Here is a 26,648-nt window from a genome sequence, read left to right on the forward strand (position 1 = left end):
CAAAAAGCCTCTAAGGACAAGAGATGTTCAAACAGAGACAAGATGGCAACACAGCTGACTTTCCTGCCCAGAAACTGTACTCCTCTGGTTCCACAAACATTTATTCATTTAATAAGTTTACTGAACACCCACTATATGCAAGACATTGTGTTAGGTGCTGCAGTTTTTGAAAATGACAAAACTTTGTACAAGTGGGATCTGAGCTACTCTTTGATAGTGTTCCTGATTTGACAGAGACAGAATGCCCTCATATGGCTCATTTAGGGAGCTAAAAGCATGGGTGAGGTTTACTTTCTGTCCTTCTACCAGCCCAGGACAAATTTCTGCCTTTCTCAAACCAGTCATAAGTCAAAACAAATAAGGCACATTTTAAAAAAAAAGGTCCCCCCTTTAATTGACCAAAGTAAAGCCATGACATTTCATTTGGTAACCTGCTCAGAATTATAAAAATCACTCCATTTGGCCCAGCCCATACTGCCCAGGGCAAAACTTTCAGACAATACTAATCCCATCGTGCTCTGTTGTTATAAACTGCGTATTTAAAAAAACATCTTCAGCGTCCTAAATGTGACGCTCAGTGCGAAGCATATCAGACAGAGGTGGACGTAACAGTTATGTCCGTGACAAGCCTCGATTATCCAGGTCCTTTACCTGCAATATAAAGATGTCATTTTTATATTTAAAATCAAGTCAAATTGGAAGAGCGTCCCTGAGTTGGGTTCTGCTGCCTGATTTGGCTTTGTGACTAAGTGAGTGCTGGTTTGAAACCAGCTACTCTCCTGCTTAGAATTTTGGAGTACCTCTGAGGAGCAGTTTAAATGACCTACCTGCCAAATACATCAAGGGGTCTCAATCTTTTCTTATGTAAGAGATGTAACACACTTCGGGGTGACTCTATGCCGTAATTATTCAGTGGGAGAGAAGAAAATGTAGTGTACACGCACATATATACACATATGCATGCATGTACACACACACACAAACACACTTCCTTTTTTCTCCCCGCCAGGCCTGATAATCATAAAAACAGATCAAGTACAGCAGTATAGCCCCAACTAGAAAAATATCACTGTAACCACAGCTAAAATGATAGCAGATTATGGTGTCTACTCTTGAAGAACTATCTAAAATGAAAATAGCAACACTGAATTGTAAGCTACTTTTCTGACTTTAGAAATGTCCTTATATTAAAAATATGTGGCCCATTTTTAAGACTAGAACCAATCTACAAACATGAGTTGCTTTTTCAGTGTAGCATCTGCTCACCTTATATATCCTGACTAGCCAGTGTTCTGTGGTATATGCTTCCTCCAGGACATCAAGTTCAAAGTCTTTATTCCCAATCTCAGCATTCCGGACACGGTCAAAGCCTGGTGGACGCTCTAGAAAGGGACAAATATAAGGAGAAACACTTCTTTCTACAGTGCTGATTTCCTAAGGAAAGAATAAATCAATTTGGTAAATCATCTACTAACTAGAATGTTATTTCTCAGCCTGAAGTTTGTTTAGAGAGTAGGGCCTACATAAAAAGACCTCAGGTAGTTAGAACAAATCAAGTGTTACCCTGACTCAAGTCCTCTCCAAACTGATGCTTGAAAAAGTCCATGGAGGCTATGTTTTCTAAAAGACAGGGTTGGGGCGCCTGGGTGGATCAGTGGGTTAGCCTCTGCCTTCGGCTCAGGTCGTGATCTCAGGGTCCTAGGATCAAGCCCTGCATCGGGCTCTCTGCTCAGCAGGGAGCCTGCTTCCCACTGCACCCCCACCCCCGTTGCCGCCTACTTGTGATCTCTGTCTGTCAAATAAATAAAATAGTTTAAAAAAAAAAATTGGAGGGGCGCCTGAGTGGCTCAGTGGGTTAAAGCCTCTGCCTTCAGCTCCGGTCATGATCTCAGGGTCCTGGGATCAAGCCCCGCATCGGGCTCTCTGCTCAGCTCCTTCCCTCTCTCTCTGCCTGCCTCTCTGCCTACTTGTGGTCTCTGTCAAATAAATAAAATCTTTAAAAAAAAAAAAAAAAAAATTGGAACGCCTGGGTGGCTCAGTTCATTAAGGGGCTGCCTTCGGCTTGGGTCATGATCCTAAGGTCCTAGGATAGAGTTCCACATCCGGCTCCTGGCTTGACAGACAGCTTGCTTCCCCTTCCCACTCTGCCTGGTGCTCTCCCTGCTTGTACTATCTCTTTCAGGTAAATGAATAAATAAAACCTTAAAAAAAGGGGCACCTGGGTGGCTCAGTGGGTTAAGCTGCTACCTTCGGCTGAGGTCATGATCTCGGGGTCCTGGGATCGAGTCCCGCATCGGGGTCTCTGCTCAGCAGGGAGCCTGCTTCCCTCTCTCTCTCTCTCTGCCTCTCTATCTACTTTGGATCTCTCTCTGTCAAATAAGTAAATAAAATCTTAAAAAAAAAAAAAAAAACTTAAAAAAAAAAAAAAGACGGGGCTGATTTCCAGCCCTTCCATTCCTGAGGACTGCTACCCAGAAGCCTCTGTGTTACACTAGTAACCTTTCCATGGATCAGAGAAGAACCAAACAGAAGTCAAAGGCCTGCATCCACTTCAGGCATTGTCCCTAGTACAGAACCAAGAAATTAAAATCAGAAGCAAAGACTTAACGTAATCAGATTATTCTCTGGGCATTTACTGAAAGAAAAGAAAAGTCCTTTATATCACTGTATCCCCCCTTCATTCCTCTCTCCACTGCAATACCTTTTACTAAGAGACAGTGAAATATAATGGTAAAAATCATAGAATCTAGAGCCAGACTGCCTGAGTTTAACCTAACTCTGCCACTAGTTCCATGATTTGGGGCAGGTTAACTTCCTTATTTGTACCTCAAATTCCTCATACATAAAATGGAAATAATATTAGTATCTATGTTTTGGGTTGTTGTAAGGATCAAACAAGTTAATAGATGTAAAACACTCAGAGCAGTGCCTGGCATATGAAAAAAACTATACATATTAACATTACTGTTCTTACTAATGTTATTATGCATCACTCACTGGCTTCTGTGTAGACTTGTCCAAAGCGGTAGTAACACATCTTGTACATAAGGCAGTTGAGCAGCACTGGAGAACCCTCACGGTCCACACGGAATTCCCCAGTTGGAGTATAATAATCATGTTCCTTAATATGTTTGCCTGTGTCTGTGCTCCCTCCAATCCGGACCATCCACAGAAACTTGTTGATGTCTGCAAAAAAGCAGAAAGAGAACGGCTGTGTCACAAAGTCTGCTGGAGCTAAATCACCTAATGAAAGCTATTATTTCTTTCCTTCCTTTTTTTTTAAAGTAAAGTTGACATACAATATTAATTTTACATGTATAACATAATGATGGGACATTTGAAAAAGCCACTATTTCTAAGAAAATCCCTTAAAATATTTTTATAATAAGAAATGGCTAGTCTTTTAAAATAGGAAATACAATGTGGGGATAAAATTTTTCCCTCAAAATTTACATTTCCTACAGATTATTACGAGTTCTGAAAGCTACTGGCCCAGACTTAAGTCACAATAGAAATTACTCCCAGGTATTAGTTGGTCTGAGCTGTCCAATATAGTAACTTTATATATCAGCCACATGTAGCTACTGAAACTTGAAAGATGGCCAGTCCAGGAGCACCTAGGTGGCTCATTTAAGCATCTGCCTTCTGCTCAGGTCACGATCCTGAAATCCTGAGATCGAGCCCCATATCGGGGAGTCTCCTTCTCCCTCTCCCACTGCCCTGTCCCTGCTTGTGCTTTGTCTCCCTTCCTCCCTCTCTCAAATGAATAAATAAAAATCTTAAAAAAAAAAAAAAAAGGTGGCTAATCCAAATTAAGATGGGCTGTTAAGTATAAAGTACACACTGGATTTCTAAAAACTTAGTCCAAAAACAAAACAAGACAAAGTAAGTAAAATATCTTGGTTAAATAATGATGTTTTAGATATATTCAGTTGAATTATTAAAATTCATTTCTTAGTTTCTTTTTACTTATTTTTATGTGACTAATAGAAATTTAAAACAACGTATGTGGCTCCCATTATATTTCTATCAGACAGCACAGACCTAGAAAGTAGCAACTTTATCAGAACAACATGCTACCTTCTTGACCCACAGTTGCAAAATTACAAACCTCCAAAACATATCTATGAGAAGTCAACCATACTACCAGGGTCCATAAATACTGACACCACCAGCAACTGAGGTTCTCTCTCTTAGAATGTCACCTCTGAATCTTCTCCACAAGCCTTAGGGAAATGGATGGTTAGTATAAAAAGTATTATTGATCTGTAGGAAGAAAGGTTCCTACTGTACCAAGGCAAAGGGTCCCAGAGGATATCTCAGTGCTTAAGAACAGACTCTGGATCTAAACAGCCTGGCTTTGAATTTTAGCATTGCCAATTCTAGGTGGGTGACCTTGAACAAGTTACTTAACCTCTCTTGAAGTTGAAATAGAGAAATAAGAGTACGTACAACAAAAGGGTAATGAGTAAGAGCGTGTACAGCACTTAGTATATCATTTGTCACAAAGTAAGCATTCCATATATAATACTGCTTTCCTCATGTACTGTAGTGTCTGCATTCTTACCTCCATCTTACTAATGGAAAACAGAGGCACAGAGACTTACCTAGAATCACACAGAGAAAAAGAACCAAAAACAAAACACCAGAGAGCATCAACTGAACTATCCTGGAGTACTGAGATTGTAGTTTCCTAAAAGTTATGTCTGAAGCAAAAACCTGACAAGCTGTAAGAATGGAAGAGTACATAGCAAAAGAAACCATCAGCAACACGAAAAGGCGACCTATGGAATGGGAGAAAATATTTGCAAACCATGTATTAACACAGGAGATTAATAGCCAACATATATAAGGAACTTCTACAACCCAATAACAAACCCCCCAAATAATCTAATTAAAAATGGGCAAAGGACCTTAACAGATATTTTCTTAGAGATGTTCAGATGGCCAACACGTACATGAAAAAGTGCTCAACATCACTAATCATTGGAAAAGATAAATCAAAATCACAGTGAGATATCACCTCATACCTGCTAGAAAAAACAAAAGATAGCAAATGCTGCCAAGGATGTGGAAAAAGGGGAAAACTTGTACACTGCTGGTGGGCACATAAACTGATACAACCACTACAGAAAACAGTATACAGGTTCTTCAAAAAATTAAAAATACAACTACAATATAAATTTACCTCACATATGTAACATGGAATACCATTCAGCCATAGAAAAAAAGTAAAAAGGAAATCCAGCCATTTGCAACATGTGGATGGGTCTTGAGAGCATTATGCTAAGTGAAATAAATCAAATAGTGAAAGACAAATACTGTATGATCCCATTTATATGTGGAATTTAAAAAAAACAACTCAGAAACGGAAACCAGAATTGTGGTTTCCACAGGCTGGGGGCGGGGAGTGGGGGATGGTAGGGGAAACTGGGTGAAGGTGGTCAAAGGTGATAAACTTCTAGTTATAAGATTAATAAGTTCTAGGCATATAATATACAACATGATGATTATAGTTAAGAATACTGCATTATATATTTGAAGTTGCTAAGAGATTTTAAAAATTATCATCACAAGGAAAAAAAAATTTAGGGGTGGCTGGGTTGCTCAGTCGTTAAGCGTCTGCCTTTGGCTCAGGTCATGATCCCAGGGTCCTGAGATCAAGCCCTACATCAGGCTCCTTGCTCAGTGGGGAGCCTGCTTCTTCCTCTCCCTCTGCCACTCCCCTGCTTGTGCTCTCTTTCGCTCTCTCTCAAATGAATAAATAAAATCTTTTTAAAAAAAACAAATAAATGCAATACAATTTTTATACCCAAATGCCTGTTAATCCCTTTAGAAAATGTTGTTTTTGGAACTGGTATCACATAGCATAAAAATGTTCCAAAGAGGGGTGCCTGGGTGGCTCAGTCAGTTAAGCATCTAACTTGGCTGGCATGATCTCAGGGTCCTGCGACTGGTGCTTCCTGCTCAGCCAGAGTCTGCTTGTTTGTCTCCCTCTGCCCCTCCTCCTGCTTGTGCTCTCTCACAGCAATGAGAATAAAGAATTTTTTTAAAAAGATCTTATTTATTTACTTGAGAGAGAGTGGGAGCGAGTGGGATGAAGGGCAGAGGGAGCAGCAGACTCCCTGCCGAGCACAGAGCCCAATCTGGGACTCAATCCCAGGATTCCAGGATCATGACCTAAGCAAAAGGCAAACATCTAACCAACTGAGCCACTCAAATAGTTGAGAATTAACTGAGCCCTGAGAATTAAGAAATTATTATGACCTGCAACATGAAACTTACAAACACAACACTGACCAAAAGAGCCAGAAACAAAGAATATATACTGTACTACCCCATTTACAAAGTTCAAAAACAGGCAAAACTACCCAAATATGTATGTATTTATGTCAAAACTTACCAAATTACAGATTTAAATATATGCAGTGTGTAATATGTTAAAATGCTTCAATAAATCTGTTTAAAAAACGAACAAATGGCATTAGAAGCCAAGATAGTGGTCACCCTTAGAAGACCAGACGGTGGGGATAGACAGATGCATGATGCATGAAGAAGAATTCTAGGACACAAGTACTGTTCTGTTTCTTGATCTGGGCGCTAGTTACATGGATATGTTTCCCTTGTGAAAATTGATCATACTATATATTTACAATATGTTTTAAAAATGTTCAATGCATGGAGATCAGTCTTTAAACGTTATACTTGGCACTTTATATGTAGTATATATAGAGACATATAATCTAAAATTTAAATATCTCTATGAAGCAGTATTCAAAGAAAATTAAGATTAAAAATATGAGGTAGTTATTAAACGCAGGAAAACAAAATGCATTCTTTTAGATAAGAATGTAACCATGGTATGGTTGACTCAGCAATGAGTGTTTACATAGCCACAATTCTGAAAATACTTTATCTGGATTTAACCAGAAATTAAAAATTGACCCCACTAAAAAGAATCAAGTGGAAAAGGAGGAAATGGGAGTAATAAAAAGAAGGAAATTTCTTCTCTAAAATTCTAAGTGGATACAGCATATCTAAAATAATCAATGAATAGAGGAACATACATATTTTTAGAAATAGGAACATAAGTATGAGAAGAAACAACTGAAGAAATCATTGCCTCTGGAAACTGATATCATAGGGAGCTTAGGTTTGGGGACTGGGTAGTAGCTACCACTTTTCATTATAAACCTTCAAAAGCGTTCAACACTTTCAAGTATAAAATAAGGTATTGCTTATTAAGTAAAAAAAAAAAAAAAAGGTATTGCTTTAGTTTAAGTTGTTTTAAGGGAGAGAACCACACTTTGACAAGTCTTCTAAAAATATGGTTTTACTATTAATCACAGAGAACATGGTAACATATGCCATACACACACACACACACACACATATAAATATGAAACATTTTAAACTGGCATATGAAATCTATGGCTTAAACCCATTAAAAATACTAATTCTTAAGTTCATTGTCAGATGCCTTATGTTCTTTTCTTTTTAACACTATATTTTGCTTTGCTATTATTTTTTGTTTGATTTATACAGACTGTGAAATGAACACCACAAAAGGTTCAGCTAATTAAGCTTTATGTTCTTTGTTTACTGGTTGTGGAACTATTCCTAGGTCTTTAGACAATCATAGCATGCCATACCTATATAAGAATTTTTACTTTTACCTCTTACTTGTTGCAAAAAAAAACCCAAACAAAACATATAAACCCTCGGGGCACCTGGGTGGCTCAGTGGGTTAAAGCCTCTGCCTTTGGCTCAGGTCATGATCCTAGAGTCCTGGGATCGAGCCCCACATCGGGCTCTCTGCTCTGCAGGGAGCCTGCCTCCTCCTCTCTCTCTGCCTGCCTCTCTGCCTAGTTGTGATTTCTCTCTGTCAAATAAATTTAAAAAAAAAAAAAAAATATATATATATATATATATATATATATATAAACCCTAAAGCTGCAAATACTTAGGAACTTCCCCAACCAGTATGTTGATATTAGTAAAACAAAACAAAACAAACAGAAAAATTGGAGATTCAACTAGTTTTCTTAGAACCTATGACCTGTAGTTAGAAACAGAATCAAGTACATACCATCAGAGGAATACCCAGTAAGGCCTCCAAAAATGACTAGCACATAGCTAACATCAAGCTCCCTCATGATCTCATAGGCTTTTTCTTCTGTGGATGCCATTGCCTAGAAAAATAGATGCACATTTCTCAGAGCAAAATTCCAAGACATATAATCCCTCGGAGAGAAATATTCCCGACTAGACCCTGTGCGCCAAACACTCAAATGATTCCTTCATCTTACCTGCCCTACTCGAGAGATGTGGGTATTATTCCATGTGTTATTGTCCACTAAAATTGTCCGGTTCGCCATAGCTGTAATTTGGTAGCCATAATCCCACCATGACATGACCTTCGCATCCTGAAAAAAGAATGGGAAATGAAAATAAGCTTGCTGCCTCCAAAAATCAAATACAAGAGAAGACCTGGAAGGACATCTGATAGTAAGTGAAGCAAAGCCTAGCCAGAAAATAAATCTTGGCACTTGGTCCTACATTTATAATATAATCATGAAATCTCAGTGCAAATTATATAATCCAACATTCCCATTACTTTCATCTCAGATCACCTTATATAAACACGCATAATAGGATGGAAGGTATAGGGGACTGTGTATTATTTCCAAATAATCTGGTGTCATGAGGTAATTATATTAAATAAGTGATCTTTAACAATACACAAAAAGCAGTTAATATCAAGATGGGGGGGAATATAAACCACAGAATATAAGGACAAGAGTTAAAAAATTCTTAAAGCTTTGATTAACAGTCTAACTCAGAAGGGTTATTCCTAATAGCTCTGCAAAGAAAATCACTTCAGATTCTCAAAAGGTATAAACCAAAATGTTAAAAGTGCTTATCATCAGGTGATGACTTTATGGAGAATTTGTTACCTTTTCTTTTTGCTTTCATTTTCTGATTTTTTTTACACTTAGGGTGTTCTACCTCATGATAAAATCACCTCGCTGTCAGATTGTAGATGATTACACCAGTAAGGATACAGAAAAAGTCCTGAATTGAATGGAGGCTGACCATCAGGGCTCGTTCAACACCAGGGTTCTATAGTTTCAATTTCTCCAGGTTTTCCACCCATCTAAAAGCTATACAATTCACTATCAGAGTAAATGTCTCCCATTTTCCCATACCCCTCAATCCAACTCCTCCCAAATTTTTACCTCTGGAGTATTGTGGCGAAGCCAATAGTAAGCTTCTCGAAAGTCATCAAAGATGATCCTACTGCCATCTCCACCACGGGCAGACAGCACAATGGAGGGAGAAGAGTAGGCCTCACTGGTCACCCAGGTTGAATGAAAGGTATAGGTAATGAGAAAGAAAGCCATGACCAGTATCATCCCACTTGCCACCTAAACAAGGAAGAATTGTGTTGTAAAGCAAATTAGATTTAAACAACTCAGAACAGCTTCTTACACACAATATAGATGAGATGAAGCAAAACAAATCAGGGGCTATACAAGTTCACTCTGACCACTATGACAATACTCTATTCCCTCACTCAAAAAATAGATACACACACACACACACACACACTGAATTTCCCAAGCCTGTTCTTAGTGTTGCTTAATTCTCACTTCATTCTTAATAGGGTAAGTGGAATCCTGTTGCTTCTTGCTCTTCTTGTCTGGACGACTTATATCCAAATTCTTCATGTAAGTGGACAGCACTTGAGAGACTCCAATGCCAGAAAGAATGCACATAACAGGTGCCAACACTAGCATAAGACGCACCTACAAAAGACAGGAAGCAAACAAAAACAGTCTAATCAGAGCTTTACAAATTACAGATTTCAACCTATTAGTACATCATGACATCAGTTCAGTGGTTTTCAACAAACATGATTTCTCAATAAAAAAAGAATATGAGGGGCGCCTGGGTGGCTCAGTGGGTTGGAGCCTCTGCCTTTGGCTCGGGTCATGATCCCAGGGTCCTGTGATCGAGCCCCACATCCGGCTCTCTGCTCCACGGGGAGCCTGCTTCCTCCTCTCTCTCTGCCTGCCTACTTGTGATATCTGTCTGTCAAATAAATAAATAAAATCTTTAAAAAAAAAAAAGAATATGAGAAAATACTTGATATATCTATAGTAGAAGTATGTATTTCTTAAACTGTTTTCAGTTATATATGTATATGTGTCCCAAATAACAATATATTAAAGAATGTATTTAACTATGGTTTAAGAAGCACTGTTTTACTACAATACATAAAATCTCTCTGCTTTCAACAATCTAACACTTGACAATCTTCCCAAGGCTTTAAGGGGAAAATGTCAACTCTTTTCTTAAGACACACAGAAAGAGAGGGGAAGAAACCTGCACACAGTCACTTTCTTCAACAGGGTATATGTACCCTTCCTGACACAAGCCAAGAATGCTGGGCCCCACAACCAGAATGTATCAGTCCGTTATACACCCTTGTGAAGGAGCAGCAGCAGTGAGCAGCTTTACAACTCAGCCCCTCATATGCTCCGAGGGAAGCACATGCACAGTCATCAGTACATTCTGAATCCTGCCGTGCCCCTCAGAGTCAGAGGCAGGGATGTTGCTAAGACTGAGGGCATTCCTCACCATGACAGCCGAAAAGTACATGCTGGTCACACCATACATGATGATGAAAATCCGGGCATCAGATAGGTTGCTAAAGCAGTAATAGAGACCAACTACAAAAGTAAAAATAAAAAGAAGTAAGCAGCTACAATAAATATTCAAAGATACATGCAAAGATGTTTACTACAAAACTCTTTAAAATACCAAAAAGTCAGAAAACACCTAATATCCAACATAAAAGACCTAATTTTTATAGTATGTTTATATAATAGAATACAATACATCAATTAAAATATTGCTGCAAGATATTGTGGATCATTTGCCTTCTTACATATCTCGGTACTTAAAAAAACAAATAATATATTTAAATACCATATCTCTAAAATAATACTAATAAAAGAAATTATGAATCTTTTTAAAATGAAAAAAATTAGGGAAAAACTTTATCATCTCATTTTTATTCAATAAATTAACTGGATGAGGGGGACCTCACTGGCTCAGTCAAAAGAGCATGTGAGGGCGCCTGGGTGGCTCAGTGGTTTAAGCCTCTGCCTTCGGCTCAGGTCGTGATCTCAGGGTCCTGGGATCAAGTCCCGCATCGGGCTCTCTGCTCGGCAGGGAGCCTGCTTCCCTCTCTCTCTCTCTGCCTGCCTCTCTGCCTACTTGTGATCTCTCTCTGTCAAATAAATAAATAAAATCTTTAAAAAAAAAAAAAAAGAGCATGTGACACGGATCTCGGGGTCATAAGTTTGAGCCCCAGGCTGTGTGCAGAGATTACTAAAAAAAAAAAAAAATTAATTAAAAGAAATAACTAAGGGGTGCCTGGGCAGCTCAATTGGTTAAGGTCATGATGCCAGGGTCCCAGGATCAAGCCTTGTATAACACTCCCTGTTCTGCCAGGAGTCTGCTTCTCTCTTTGCCCCTCACCTCGCTTGTGCTCTCTCTCTCACTCTCTCTCAAATAAAATCTTACAGGAAAAAAAAACAAAAACCCAACCCTAAAATAAATAAATAACTGGATCAATATACATCAAAATGTTAACGGTAGCGATAGGTATGTGGTAAGAACTGAAATTTTTACTGTTTTTAAACTTGTCTATATTTTTCACAAGAGACAACTTAATTTCATAAGAAAAACAATAGAAGTTATATTACTTTAAAAAAAAGGGGGAGGGGCGCCTGGGTGGCTCAGTGGTTTAAGCTGCTGCCTTCGGCTCAGGTCATGATCTCAGGGTCCTGGGATCGAGTCCCACATCGGGCTCTCTGCTCGGCGGGGAGCCTGTTTCCCTCTCACTCTCTCTGTCTGCCTCTCTGCCTACTTATGATCTCTCTCTGTCAAATAAATAAATAAAATCTTAAAAAAAAAAAAAAAAAGGGGGAAGCACCCCATCTCTAGTAAATCCAAAAACATATCTGGATTGGCTAAACCTAAGTAGCTGAGTCTTTACAATCAGCTATGCCTATTCTCAAACTTCAGTACTGCTAAGGAATAAACAGGGAAGAGTCATGGATAGGGGATGGGAGAGAGAGGTACATTGAAAGTACTCAAAAACCAAAACCAAATCCAAATTCAAGCTGAATTTTAACTTATAACACAAATGAACAGAAAACTATGAGGCTCTGAATTTGCCAGTATCTCTAACTGTTCAACTTCTGACTTCTACTCTGCCTCAAATATTAGAAAAATGCTTAGCCATCCTTTGCATGGCATAGGGTAAAGGGGAAAAAACAGAAACAACAAAACACAAGGATGAGGGTAATTTACTTATTTAAATCTACTGAGGGTGTTTCTTACAAGAGAAGGCCACCTCAGAACAAGCCAGACAGACCTGGAAACATGAAGACCAGAAGCTGCAGATCAAAATAGTACGAGGACCAGGTCGTGGGCTGGTGTTCAGACACAGAAGCAATGATGGGGATGTTGTTCTTAGCATAAGAAGGATCCAGCAGGGAGTAGAAACGCCCCGTCCAGGGAGATATTTTTCCTGGCAGCAAAGAAGCACAAACGTTTCACAATCATTCCTGAAACAAAATAACCTCTGATCCTAACTAATCACAATTTTCCATTTTAATAAGCGTCTCTGAGACAGAGAAGGATTAGGTTTTTGTTAAAATGCCATCATTACTTTCAGAATTTCATTCCATCCTTTCCTTCAAAGTTGGGAGTACTTTTTCTCAGCATAGCTAGCAAAGTAAAATCAGGCTGTACATAAACTCAGAGATGGGAGGCAAAGTGCTTCCTCCAAGAGTTTTAGGTCAAATTTGGCAACCATGGCCAACTCTATAAACTAAGTCAGCTCCATCCTCCAGTGCTGCTCCGAAGTAGACAATACACTGAGACATGGGCAGTATCAGATCAGCTCAGAAGTGAGGAAAACGTGGCATGTTAAACAGTCATGGGTTAGTGCAAATGGGATTAGACAAGGCCATGTTTGTAGGATATGGCCAGCAGTGTTGATTTTTCCCCCTTACCAAGAAGAAAAAAAAAAAAAAGAGAGGAGAAAAACCAGCAAGGTGAGATACAGTCCTTTTACCAAGTGTGTTTCTGACATTAAGAGCTACTCTAACAAGACATTCTATACAGAATCCAAACACTGGGCTGACAAGTGGACTGAATGTGAGGAAGCAGAACTTTATAATCTTGGGAGGAAAAGAATGACTCTCTCTGTGATCAAGAAATAACCCATTATTTTTAAAGTTTACTACATGTTCCATACCCATTCACACAAGCTGTGAGCCTTCCCTACCTGTCAGCATGAGGAGAGCTCCCACGGTGAGAAGGACAAAGCCTACCAGGGAGATGACACTTCGGAAAAGAACTTCAAACTGCTGTGGATTCAACTTGCTGCGCAGATAATCCACGAAGGCATGGATCTGGCAGAGACCAAAGACCCCAAAGGCTGCCATGTGCTCTGATGAAAGGACGGGCTGTAGGTAAAAGCATATTTGTGACAATGCTGAAAAGCACTGGATCCAGCCTAGACCTGAATTATCCTGACCTAGTTTGGATCAAACAAAGGGTCAAATGAGTTCTGCAGCTCAGAGGATTTAGCCAATGGAGGGAAGGGTCTAATTCACCACCACCCCCCGCATTTTCCAAGGAGTATGCGGAGTCCTCTAAAGCATGCCATACATTATCATTATCATACCTCTGGCCTTTGCTTGGGCTATTTCTTTAGCCTAGATAGTAATTTTCTCATTTTTCCAAAATTTGTGTTCACAGAAATTCTTATCACTCAAGGCCCAATGCAAATACCACTTCCTCTTTATCTGCCAAACAGAAATCCATTATTCTCCTCCATGTTCAATGCACTTTAGATCTCTTCCATTACTTACTAATTCTTTCTTTGCTTAGATCAATGGTTCTCAAACTAGTGAGCACGATAACCATGGGGAGAGCAAAGAAGAGACAGTGTTAAGACAGACTGTGGAGTCCTCACCTAGAGTTTGATTCAGTGGGTCTCTGATGCAGCCCCAGAATTTATATTTTTTTAATAAAAAATTTGGGAGTTAATTTGCTTCTTCAGAATACTGAAATTTTTATTATTATTTTTTGTAATCTCTATATCCAACATGGGGCTCAAACTCACAATCCCAAGATCTTCAAGTGGCATGCTCTACTGAGTCAGCCAGCTGCCCCCAGAATTAGCATTTCTAACAAGTTCCCAGACACTGCTGGTCCAGGAATTACATTTCCAGAATTGTTATATTACCGAATATAGACATCTGCCTGTTCTTCCTTCCCTGCAAGACTATAACTCCCTTAAGGACCAGGACTATATTTTTAATTTTTATATTTCACTGATTAACAAATTGCATACAGCAGGTGATCAGTAAGGAAACACTGCAGACCTCTGAATAAGAGTCCCATTTCTATCAGAATTTTACATGAGAAATCAAACACACCACTTAATTCTTTGGTTTCACAGTTGTGTCTTAACACTATGAGTAATGTGGTTTAAACGTTTGTGTTCTGCTTCCTAAAGGACTTTCACACAGGCCCCATCAAGAAGTTCAGGGGTCATTACTAATACAGGGACTCATCAAAATTAAAAAGGACTGGAAATAACTTTGCATTTATATCAACTCAGCTCAAAATGTCTCTCTTCCAACAAACCTAAGCCAAATTAACAGTCATTCAATTCTAACTTCATGCAACAAATCTTAACGCACCCTGGAAGCAGACTTTAATGACCAATGATTCTGTTGCTTCAGTTAACATGACAGTCCCAGGTTAGACTATGAATAAGTCTTACTCTCTTCATCAGAATCCAAGATAAATCAAGCTAGTTGGAGCTGTTTAGAGAACATAGAAGAAGATAAAACTCTACTTGGGGTGCCTGGGTGGCTCAGTGGGTTAAAGTCTCTGCCTGCGGCTCAGGTCATGATCTCAGGGTCCTAGGATCGAGCCCCGCATTGGGCTCTCTGCTCAGTAGGGAGCCTGCGTCCTCCTCCCTCTCTGCCTGCCATTCCACCTACTTGCGATTTCTGTCTGTCAAATAAATAAATAAAATCTTTAAAAAAACAAAACAAAACAAAAAAAAAAACAAAAAACCTCTACTCAGTCTAGGGCTCGCTCACCTGAAAACCCACAAAGGAGATCTGCATGGAAAGAATGGTGCCCAGGCAGTAAACAGTACAGTAGGCCACGTAGATCCGATGGGAGAAACGTCCTGTGAGCATCAGCACCAATACATGAAGAGGGATCAAGTTGATCAAGAACACATAACCTCCCCATGAAGAGACCTATGACAGGATAAAAAAGAACAGTTCCTCTCAGTACTCCTCCTCAGGCCCCCACTATAACTTCGGATATTACCTGTGACCTTACAAAGAACATCTCTTTACAATAACCATAAACTTCATTTATGCCAAGTGGCTTAAAGAGTTGAAATAACTGACTTCTTTAAATAGGAAAATCAAATTCACACCTATTACTGTAACTCAATCCCCTATTCTCTATGCCTCCTGCCATCACGATCACAAAAGAAGTATGTAACCCTCAGGGTTAATCCAGATGCAATCGATTATGTTATAGGGAGGATTTAAGGATTCATAGCAAGTAGAAGCAGTTAAGAGAAGTCTAAGTGAACACATAAGACTGAACAGGAAAAAATATAACCAATATGTACCCATAGGACATATGGTATCTGGATAACTTTAAAAAGCAAAAACATTATCTCTACCTTGCTATTACACAATGGATGGATATCCACACCTGCCTTGGACTGGGATTTGTAGGGACACAAGATACAATAAAGACGTCTAGCCTCCAATCCATGGTGTCAAAGCCCAAGAGCTATTTCTAGTTTCTATCAGTTGATCCCAACAGAGACACTCATGGAAGAAAGGAGTGAAAAGTTACCATGTAGAAATAAGCAAGGGCACACTTGGCCGCCCAATAGATGGAACCAGTCTTTACTGCTTTGATCCACATATAGTAGGTGAGTAGCATGCAAAAGATGGCAATCCCTGCAGAAAGAACAGAGTAACAATTCAATAAAAGGCCATACTGGCACGATGTTTAAGAATACTACTCTGGGGGTGCCTAGGTGGCTCAGGTGGTTAAGGGTCTGCCTCGGCTCAGGTCATGATCCCAGGGTCAGGCATCAGGCACCTTCACCCTCTGACCCTCTCCCATGCTTGTCCATTCTCTATGTATCAAATAAATAAATAAAATCTTAAAAAAAAAAAAAAAAGAGAGAGAATATCCATTTCTTAGGGCACCTGGCTAGCTCAGTCAGTTAAGCATCTGCCTTTGGCTCTGGTCATGATCCCAGAGTACTGCCTCCATGCTCAGCAGGCAGTCTGCTTCTCCCTTTTCCTCTGTGCCTCCCCAGCACTCATGTTCTCTCTCACTCTCTCAAATAAATAATAAAATCTTCTTAAAAATATATAATAGGGACACCTGGGTGGCTTAGTTCGTTGAGCCTCTGCCTTCAGCTCAGGCCATGATCCTAGGGTCCTGGGACCGAGTCCCGCAACAGGCTCCTTGCTCAGCAGGGAGCCTGCTTCTCTCTCTGCCTCTGCCTGACACTCTGCCGGCTTGAGAGCTGTCTCTCTCTCTCAGATAAATAAATAAATAAAATCTTTAAAAAAAATTTTTAAAAAAATGTATAATAATAAAATCTTCAAAAAAAAAGACTATTCATTTATCTAGAAAACAAAGCAAATGATTACAATGTTAAAATATTAGTAACATTCAACACTAAACTAACTCTACTTTTATGAATCCAGAGAAGAGCAAAAGACCTTACATAAGGAAAATTACCAGCTACCTTTCTGGAGGAAATGACAGAAAGAGAGATTATAAATTTGTCTGAAGCCCCTTCCTCCCATTTGTAATCTTCTCACCCAGATACCATTTTTGCTATTGCTAAACATCAGATACAAACTCAGATTCTACTGTACTTCCTCAAGATCTACTGAATAATGAGATGAACACATCATCTTCAGTATTTTAAGTCTTACCTTCATTATCATAGGAGCCAGCCACAGATCGGGAGATATACCCAGGAACTACAGCAATCATGGCAGCAGCAAGAAGCCCGGCCCCTGCGTCCTTTAAGAAAAGAGGGGTAACAGGAAGTTAATATCATTCACTCCTGAAAGACGAGGATCCACTAGTCCATTCTACTTAAAATGGGCCAAGAGAACAGTCCAACAGTTTCCAAGGTAGAAGTGATGCTAAAAGTGCTAGAAATGTTCGCAGCATGAGAAAGCTAAAAACTTCACAAGCAATTCCCCATAAGACCAGTTTCTCTGAAACGGAATACACATCTGCTAAGGACAGACAAATCATGTAAGCTGTCAGACATCAGACACTGCCCCAGAATGGGCTGTTTGGCTGGAGTATTCCCAGGCTTATGAGTACTATCCCTAACAATATCTGCACACTGCTGAACAGTCACACCTCTAAAAGGTATGCAAGGATAATCAAAGGAAGACAATTATTACCTAAGTTAAAAAGCCAAAAGGTGATCATCTATCTGGACTAAAGCTGACCGGAGCTTGGATAATAAAGTTGGAATATCACAAGGCAATCTGTGAGCTCAGAAGAGAGGAACAACAAAATATAACTCATCACTCCAAAAGCGACTAAGGACTTGTCTGTTGAAAGAGTCAGATTTGGAAGAAGGGCAGCAAAGAGAAGGATGAAAAGGTTTCCAAACTAAACTCAAGTGTCCCAAGACCTCCTACTAGTTTATCACCTCTCAGGTATCTCCCTGACACCATAGCCACAAACTAAGAATAGCATCCAAGAAGCCAGGATCAGCAATGTGGAACCTAGAAGTACAGAGTACTGTGAAGCCTACTACAACAGTGGTTTAATAATTTTTAAATAATGTTTAAAAAAATCAACAAATAACTGCTAAATGTGCACTGCCAGTAGGAAATATTAACCATTTTGGAACACTTCCTGTGTTTTTCCTCTCCCTTAGGTTGGAAGAACTTCAAAATCTAAAGCTCACACTTCATATTTTAAATGCTTTTCTTTTCCTTATGTAGAAATTTACATTTGACCTTCAAATGTTCTCCATAAAGATAAATAGTTGTTAATACAGAGAAACCACATACTCTAGGAAGGGGCTGGAGTGAACCCAGTAATTCAGCCTTTACTCTCTGGCTCCCTGCCCTTCTGTGGCCCTTGGTCCCCCACCCTCTAGCATCTACTAGAGGAGTTCAACATTCATTCCCAAGCCTATCACCCCAAATCCTTCACCTTGAGCTCTTTGGTAAGGTGGTACGTGACGATAGTGGTGAAGGAAGAGAAGAGAGGGGCCAGGAACACACAGACATTCCGAATGTCGATGGTGATGTGGAAAAAATGGAGTACATGGTAGATTGCAGCAGAAGTGATCATTAAGCCTGTAATAGGAAGAAGAAAACCCATTAGGTTATCTTAGTGAGACAATGAACTTAAGGGAAAGAGAAAGAGAAAACTGAAGTATCAATAAAGTGGTAACAGAGATCCGGACAAACCATCAGAAATACTAACACAGGGGCGCCTGGGTGGCTCAGTGGGTTAAGCCACTGCCTTCGGCTCAGGTCATGATCTCGGGGTCCTGGGATCGAGCCCCACATCGGGCTCTCTGCTCAACAGGGAGCCTGCTTCCCTCTCTCTCTCTCTCTCTCTGCTTGCCTCTCTGTCTACTTGTGATCTCTCTCTGTCAAATAAATTAAAAAAAAAAAAAAAGAAATACTAACACAGAAACTGTGGTAGGCCTATAAATTCCAGAATTTATGAAAATCCAGCCATCCCCAACTCCCATACATGTTCTCCTGTATACATAAGATCCATTTTTAGGAATCTATAATCAGAATGAAGTTACAGTCGTCACAAAACGAAGATAGTAAAAACAAGGGAAACTGTTCCATAATATAGAAATGCCTTCTCCTAAAAAATTTTTTAAAAATCCTATTCCTCTCACCTGGATAAATTGTTCCTCCAATGATTCGTCCCAAAGGGTACCAGGCCCGGTCATCAAACCAGTTATGGAATTTATAAAATCCCTCTTCAGCCAGGAACCGGGTAGTCCGATAATTAAAGTATCTATGGCAAGAAAGAAATTATGTATGTCTCCTCCCCTTCGTACTCAAATACTTGTACCAATTTGAAGAGAATTTTGTTCCTCAGGTTTCACCACTGAGGAACTTAACCATTACTCTAATAAAAACCAATTTGGTACCAAAACTTATGCAAAGAATGCAAATCATTTTACATTACCCTAAGTCCCCTCAATTCTAGCTCTATCTTTGTCTTAGAGAAGCACTGCTTCTCTAAGAAGTAAATGTAACTGGAGCCTAACTGAAGCAGGATACTTCTTCACCAGCCTGACAATTAGTAGGCATAAGCACCAGTCAGAGAATTCAAGCACCAAACACAAAACACCTGAGATGTAGGCACCAATAAATTTGGCCCTTTCCAAGAGACAGGAACATACAAACGAACATTTTGATACCACACAGGAGTACACAAGGATAACTTCAAGCAATCAGCATCTCTAAAGATGTTGATATAACACCCACACACCTTACAATTTTTTTAATCAACTAAGTAACACAAACTTTTTTTTTTAAGATTTTATTTATTTATTTGACAGAGACAGACACAGTGAGAGAGGGAATACAAGCAGGAGGAGTAGGAGAGGGAGAAGCAGGCTTCCCGCCGAGCAGGGAGCCCAATGTGGGGCTCGATCCCAGGAGCCGAAGGCAGATGGTTAACGACTGAGCCACCCAGGTACCCCGTAACAAAAAGTTCTTAATGAGTGCTTAAACTTACAACAAGTCCTACTCATGTTATCTAAAATAGTTCTGTACATCGCCTACATAATAACATAAAAATATAAATTACACAAAAATATGTGAGGAATGGGGGCGCCTGGGTTAAATTGGGTTAAAGCCTCTGCCATCTTCCACTCAGGTCATGATCCCAGAGTCCTGGGATCAAGCCCCACATCGGGCTCTTGGCTCAGCAGAGAGCCTGCTTCCTCCTCTCTCTGCCTGCCTCTCTGCCTACTTGTGATCTCTGTCTGTCATATAAATAAAATCTTAAAAAAAAAAAAAAAGGAAGTAAATAAATAAATAAATATATAACTCTAAAAAAAAAAATGTATGTGAGGAATGCCTGTCTGGCTCAGTTGGTGAGCACACGACTCTCGATCTCAGCATTGTAAGTTTGAGCCCCACGCTGGGTATAGAGATTACTTAAAAATAAGATCTTTAAAAAGAATATTTGAGGGGCGCCTGGGTGGCTTGTGTTACCTCTCTGGCTAGCCAGTCTCTCTCTCTGTCAAATAAATAAATATCTTTAAAAAAAAAAAAAAAAAAGAAAGAAAGAAAATGAAAACACTAATTTGAGAAGATATACACACCCATATGTTTACTGCACCATTATCTACAGTAGCCAAGATACAGAAACCACCTAAGAGTCCATCAATATATGACTGGATTAAGGGTGATATGGCGTATATATACACATACATATACATATATACACATGATGGAATATTACACAACCATAGAAAGATGAGATTATGCCATTTCCAGCAACATGGATAGACCTAGAGGGTACTGGGCTAAAAGAAAGACCGGATGACAAAGACAAATACCATATGACCTCACAATAATAAACAAAAAGCAGAATCAGACCTGTAAAAACAGAAAACAAACTGATGCTTACCAGAGGGGCAGAGGTTGGAGGGATGGGCTAAATGGATGAAAAAGCATGGGAAACACACGCTTCCAATTAGAGAATGAATAAGTCACGAGAGTAAAAGCCACGGCATAAGGAATATATTCAGTGATACTGTAATAACATTGTTATGGCGACAGATGATAGCTACATTTGTGCTGAACACACCATACTGTATAAACCTGTCCAATCACTATGCTGTACACCTAAAACTAATGGAACACTGTGTACCAACTACATCCAAATAAAAATTCAATTAAAAAAGTAAAAAGAAGTTTTAAAAAAGGAAAAAATTAAATAAAAATATAAATAAATAAAAGGAATTTTTAATTACTAAAGGTAATGATGACTAACCACCTTTCCTGCCCATCCCTCTAACCCTGTTTCCTTCTTGGTCAATCAAGTTTTATAAAGCAGCTGAAGTAAGCAGAAGTAGCAGATGGCAGAAATCTCTATCCTTCTATTTGTTGCTGATGAATGTTATTTTGGTAACTGTCAGAGAAACACAGGGATGAGGGTAGTAGGCATTCAACATATGTGAGAACTATGTTCTTTACCTAAGGGCAGGCAGGACAAGCCAGAGAAAGTATAAATTAGTGTGAAGAGGTCTGGACTGTGGTCACAAGACAGGCCTCAGTTTCCTGCTCCACCAAAGAAAGCATCAAATCACAAGATCTTTATAATTCCTTCTAAGTCTCTGGCTACAAAGCAGACAGTCTCATTTTCCCTGACCATCTCGCCTCAATGTTTGTTCATCTAGAGAATCTGAGAAAAAGCTTTAACAGATTGGTGATCAAGAAACAAAAGGATAGGGGCACCTGGGTGGCTCAGTGGGTTAAAGCCTCTGCCTTCGGCTCGGGTCATGATCTCAGGGTCCTGGGATCGAGCCCCACATCGGGCTCTCTGCTCCGCGGGGAGCCTGCTTCCTCCTCTCTCTCTGCCTGCCTCTCTGCCTAGTTGTGATTTCTCTCTGTCAAATAAATAAAATATTAAAAAAAAAAAAAAAAAAGAAACAAAAGGATATGTTTTCTCATTCATGAGAAAAAATATATAAATTGATTTGAGAGGCCCCAAAGAAAGTACTTATGTGCCTCCAAAGTGCTTTCAAATACCTACAAAAAATAACAAATTTGTAAATTAACTTCTATCAATGCTCCATAAGCTGATAGATGCTATCTTTAAAATATTAACAACACTTGAAGAACCTATGATTCTGGCTTTCCAATTTTTTTTTTTTAAGATTTTATTTATTTATTTGACAGACAAAGATCACAAGTAGGCAGAGAGTCAGGCAGAGAGAGAAGGGGAAGCAGGCTCCCCGCTGAGCAGAGCGCCTGATGCGGGGCTCAATCCCAGGACCCTAGAATCATGACCTGAGCTGAAGGCAGAGGCTTTAACCCACTGAGCCACTCAGGCGCCCCTGGCTTTCCAAATTTTTAATTAGGCCTAAACTTAAGGCAATACAACATAGTTACTCTAGTGTCTAGAGATGGACAAACCTAGATTCAAATCTTGGCTCCTCCAAACATGTAACCTTCAACAGCCTCTCCCAGCCTCAGTCTCCTCATTTATATAAAGGAGAAAACAGCACCTCCATCTCACAGGGTTGTAAGGACTTAGAAATAACCTGTGAAACAGTGCTTGAAACAAAATGAATACTCCCCTAAAATCCCTAATCAAACTCATGGCTTTAAATTCTCTCCAAGGGGCGCCTGGGTGGCTCAGTGGGTTGAGCCGCTGCCTTCGGCTCGGGTCGTGATCTCAGGGTCCTGGGATCGGGCCCCGCGTCGGGCTCTCTGCTCGGCAGCGAGCCTGCTTCCCTCTCTCTGCCTGCCTCTCTGTCTGCTTGTGATCTCTCTCTGTCAAATAAATAAATAAAATCTTTAAAAAAAAAAAAAATAAAAAATAAATAAATAAATTCTCTCCAATATCTTAGAACTTAACCAACAGACCCAATTCCTCTCATATAAATTGTTAAACAAAAAGTCATAAATCTCAAGTTCAAGACTTGTGGTTTTTCTTTTGAGCCTTAAATACACACCAGGCCCCTTTCCCTCAATTTGTATCACTAACTGTGGACCACACTGAGCAGCCAGACTTCTCTTAGCCTAGCCACCTTATGAGTTCAAGAGACTTACTTAATTAATTCCAACAAAAATGTCTCAAAAGGAAGCAATTATCTCCTTTGGAAAACTTGAGGGTTTTTTGCTCTAAGTATATAGGGAGCACATCCCCAACACCAAGAGCTGATTAGAATGTGAAATTTGAAACCCATGAACCTGAAAGCTTTCCAAAGCAAACATCAGACCAAGCAAAAGTACTCACGGATCAAACTCATGGATGACACTTTCAAATCTCAGGACAGCAAACAGACGAGTGGAGAACGCTACAAAACCAAGAGAGTTAATATTTTAATGGTAGTCTGCCATGAAAAATAGGAGATTACTGTATTATAGGGATAACAGTATTATCAAGCAAAGAAGTCACAGGAAATATAAACTGATTCCTAAATAGGGGGTTCCTGGCTGGTTCAGTCAGTATAGCATGTGACTCCTGATCTTGGTGTCACAGGCTGAACCCCATGTTGGGGGCTGAGTTTACTTTAAACAAAAAAAAGGAGAGAGAGAGAAAGAGAGAGAGAGACCCCTCAATAAATTATTTATCCATCTCTCCCACATAGGGGAAACAAAAGAATTTCACTATCCCCTGACAATGACACCTACCACATAGGCAGGACACATTTAACTCCTTATTATTAAGATACTGAACAATGCATTCACCTATTAATACTGCACTCAACTTACAAGGTCATTTTTTCTATATGTTGACCTCCCCTACCCACAACTAACCTTTACTGTGGAGCAACCAAGAGGTAAAGCAAATCAAGACTATACTTATGACTCATCAAGAGTTAGAAAATCTAAAAAAACCAGAATAAGTTCTGAAAAGATTTTCAGAAATACTAAAGTAGGCAACGAGGCTGAAGACCATTATCTTTTACAAAATTGAGTGTCCAAGGGTCTCCAGTATATCTTTCAGTCCTTAAAGAAAAGAGAATGAGCACAGCATGTTTCCCATTCTTTCTCAGATGATCTCTAGTCCTGACTTCTATAATCCTGTGTTTCTTATATCTTGTCTTCAAAAAATTATACGACGGCTAACAGTAAAAAGAACACATCACAATCTACTGAAAAGAACCAGGCATTAAAGAAAGCCATTCTTGATTTTTTTTTTTTCAAGATTTTCCCTTTTCCATCCCCAGAGAAAGCGAGGTCCACAAGCACACTCACATAACACAGCTGCCATTGACAGAATGAGAAGCTTCAGAAGTGTGTCCTGCTTCTCATAGGACAACCGCAAAAATCCCAGCTTAGTCATCTTGACATCAATGGGTAGCAGCAGATGACACTCAAATAGCTGAAATGGAAAAGTCAACAATGTAGGATATTAAACACTTTCAACTTATCTAATTCATTTTCATATTTTATGGTGGCAAAAATCCATAAAGGAGACAGCGGCTAATGAACATGCCAGAGAGGGTCAGAGCTAATACTAACACCCACGCCTTGCCTGAGGTATGGCTGACTGGCAAGGAAGTAGGCATAAGTCAGGTCTATGTGCCAAGACTGGACTCTGTCACCATAATTCTGCTTCCCACTCCTTCACAGCTAACAAGTACAAAATCACTACTGGCAACAGTGTGGTACAACAGGAGTAAAGAGCAAATGGGAATAGAAAAAAGGTGGTTGGGGAAGAGATGCAAAGAAAATTGGAAAGACTGGAAATAGAGAAAAAAATAATTAAATGGAGAAAGAGAGCATTCTAGAAAAAAGCAGAAATGTACGAAAGAAAGCAGGAAATGAATAAAGTACAGTGGTGAAATCAGAGAAATAAGTCATGACTGAATATCCCTGATTTGTGGCCGCCCTACATTTCAGCAGCAACTGACTGGCTACAAGCTTTTTTCTGTTCCAAATCCCAGTGGGGTCACAGGGTCAACTAAAGAGCATGACTGTTCACTAATGCAGGTAGTGATGCACTCAAGAGGGAGAGATACGCATACACAGATCACTGCACTTTCAATTCCATATAACACGCTGCAACTACTGCTCAGATCTATAGCCAATGCTAGCTGCCTATCTCAAGACTTGTCTGTAATTGACACCGCTGATTTAAGCCACTGATCTCAGTGACAGCTCATGGAACCAGATGACAATCTAAAGGCAAAAGAAAATGAATTTTTCCTACTGAAGCAAGAAAAGCACAGGGAAGAAAAAAAATTAGATTAAAATAAAATGTTGAAGGAAGGAGGCTAGCTATTTCTGTTTAAGATAGTGCTACCTTTTTTTTCTTTTGTTAAAGATTTTATTTATTTGAAAGAGAGAGAGTGAGAGAGCATGAGTCGGGGAGGGGGAGAAGCAGACTGCCCTGCTGAGCAGGGAGCCTGACCTGGGGCTCGATCTGAGGACCCTGAGATCACCTGAGCCGAAGGCAGATGCTTAACCGACTGAGCCATAGTGCTACCTTCTTAAACCATAAGCTGATCAAGGGCCAAACGATTAAGAATACAGTAATAAAGGAAATGCAACATTGTTCAAAACTGCAGAGGAAAAAAGGAAGCTACATCCTTCCCAATCTTTTTCTCACTATTACTGGAGGAAAAGACAGGAAAAAATAACACGGAACTAGGTGGAAGGCATAAAGAATCATACATTCCTAGCTCCAACAACATCTTTTCCATAATTAACTGTCCTAGAGGGGCAGTTTTACATGTGTTTTTAAATTAAAACCCCAACGTTTCACCCTATCTTGCAATCAAAAATAAACATCTAACTTTAGGAAGTCAATAAACCTGCCACACCCCGCAGGTTTGTATCTGGCTTTCTGGAATGCCTGAAACAGAAAAATGGTTACACCGCTGAGCTGATATGAACCACATGCCCAGAAGAGTCAGCGGAGGGAATGAGAGGACTAGAACCTCTACCCGAAAACTGAGTACGAGAACTGGTAATTTAAGTCAGAACATCAACAGAGTTTTCCTAGTGTGCTCTCTGGTCATTTTAGCATATCGCTAAAGCAAGTAAGAGCAGAGACACTTTTATACACTTAGCATCTGCTCTCCCCAACGGTGCCTGGGAGCTGTGGCGTCCTAGACTCACCCTCGTTCTAGTTTCCAGGACTGCAACTTCCCCAGCCCAGTTTGCCCGCACACTTTCTCGTACCCTCTCACTCTTGTACTCCCCGCCTCACGCCCCTCTTCTGCTCACTCTAGCAGGTCCCAAGTCCCTGCCTCCCACCTCCACAGAACGCAACACCTCTGACACTAGCCACCGCGGGCACCCCACCCCCTCAGCATCCTCAGCGCCTTCCTCTCCAGGACTAGTCCCAGAATCCGATCTTTCGCACGCCCTCCTAGCCCTAAGCGCACGCCCCGTCCCGGACCTTCACATCCTTCCATTCCAGGATATCCCCACCCCACATCCCACGCCCCCTCCTCTGCAAGGCCCTAGACTCCGCTTCATACAGGCCACCCGCCGCCATTAGAGCCCCACCTCCTGCTCTTCGTTCAGCGCCACCAACAACCTGGGCTGCATCTGCAGCTAATTCTCAAGTTATAGCCTAAGGCCTTCTCACCTGGCCAGCGTTCCTCAGGAATCCGCTCTGCTCCCTCTGCCATCCGTTCAGCGGCGCATCCAACCCTGGCAGCGGCCTGGTCCGCCTCCTGGACCTTTTCCCATTGGCTGGCTCAGGTCCGCTACCGCACGTCGAAAGAGAGATAGGGTTGCGGAACTGTCTGTCAGAGACAGAGGCGCAGACAAAGCCGCGCTCCC

At 40.2% G+C, this 26,648-nt stretch overlaps 1 protein-coding gene across 1 annotated transcript; it reads right to left on the bottom strand.

Annotated features, from left to right (window-relative positions):
- Positions 1–367: 367 nt before the first annotated feature.
- Positions 368–26,561, bottom strand: STT3A (STT3 oligosaccharyltransferase complex catalytic subunit A). Its single transcript, XM_046016356.1, has 18 exons — positions 26,452–26,561; positions 24,108–24,234; positions 23,143–23,203; positions 19,055–19,176; positions 18,346–18,491; positions 17,094–17,184; positions 15,988–16,094; positions 15,204–15,368; positions 13,370–13,550; positions 12,452–12,607; positions 10,645–10,736; positions 9,654–9,809; positions 9,240–9,428; positions 8,310–8,426; positions 8,090–8,192; positions 2,998–3,186; positions 1,267–1,382; positions 368–651 (listed from the first exon to the last, which is right to left on the bottom strand). Exons 2-18 carry the CDS (start codon positions 24,193–24,195, stop codon positions 613–615), a joined length of 2,118 nt encoding a protein of 705 aa, XP_045872312.1. The 5' UTR covers positions 24,196–24,234; positions 26,452–26,561; the 3' UTR covers positions 368–612.
- Positions 26,562–26,648: the final 87 nt, after the last annotated feature.

The sequence above is a fragment of the Meles meles genome, chromosome 8 (assembly GCF_922984935.1).
Source record: "Meles meles chromosome 8, mMelMel3.1 paternal haplotype, whole genome shotgun sequence".
Classification (NCBI taxonomy): domain Eukaryota; kingdom Metazoa; phylum Chordata; class Mammalia; order Carnivora; family Mustelidae; genus Meles; species Meles meles.

Bases quoted from the DNA above. Each gene is read 5' to 3' on its own strand.
- STT3A (XM_046016356.1), bottom strand. From the start codon at position 24,195: ATGACTAAGCTGGGATTTTTGCGGTTGTCCTATGAGAAGCAGGACACA. The intron at 19,177-23,142 runs GTGAGTACTTTT...TTCTTGCCATAG, and splicing joins GTCATCCATGAGTTTGATCC to ATACTTTAATTATCGGACTA. The intron at 12,608-13,369 runs GTAGGGAAGGCT...CTTTGCTGCCAG, and splicing joins AGCTCTCCTCATGCTGACAG to GAAAAATATCTCCCTGGACG.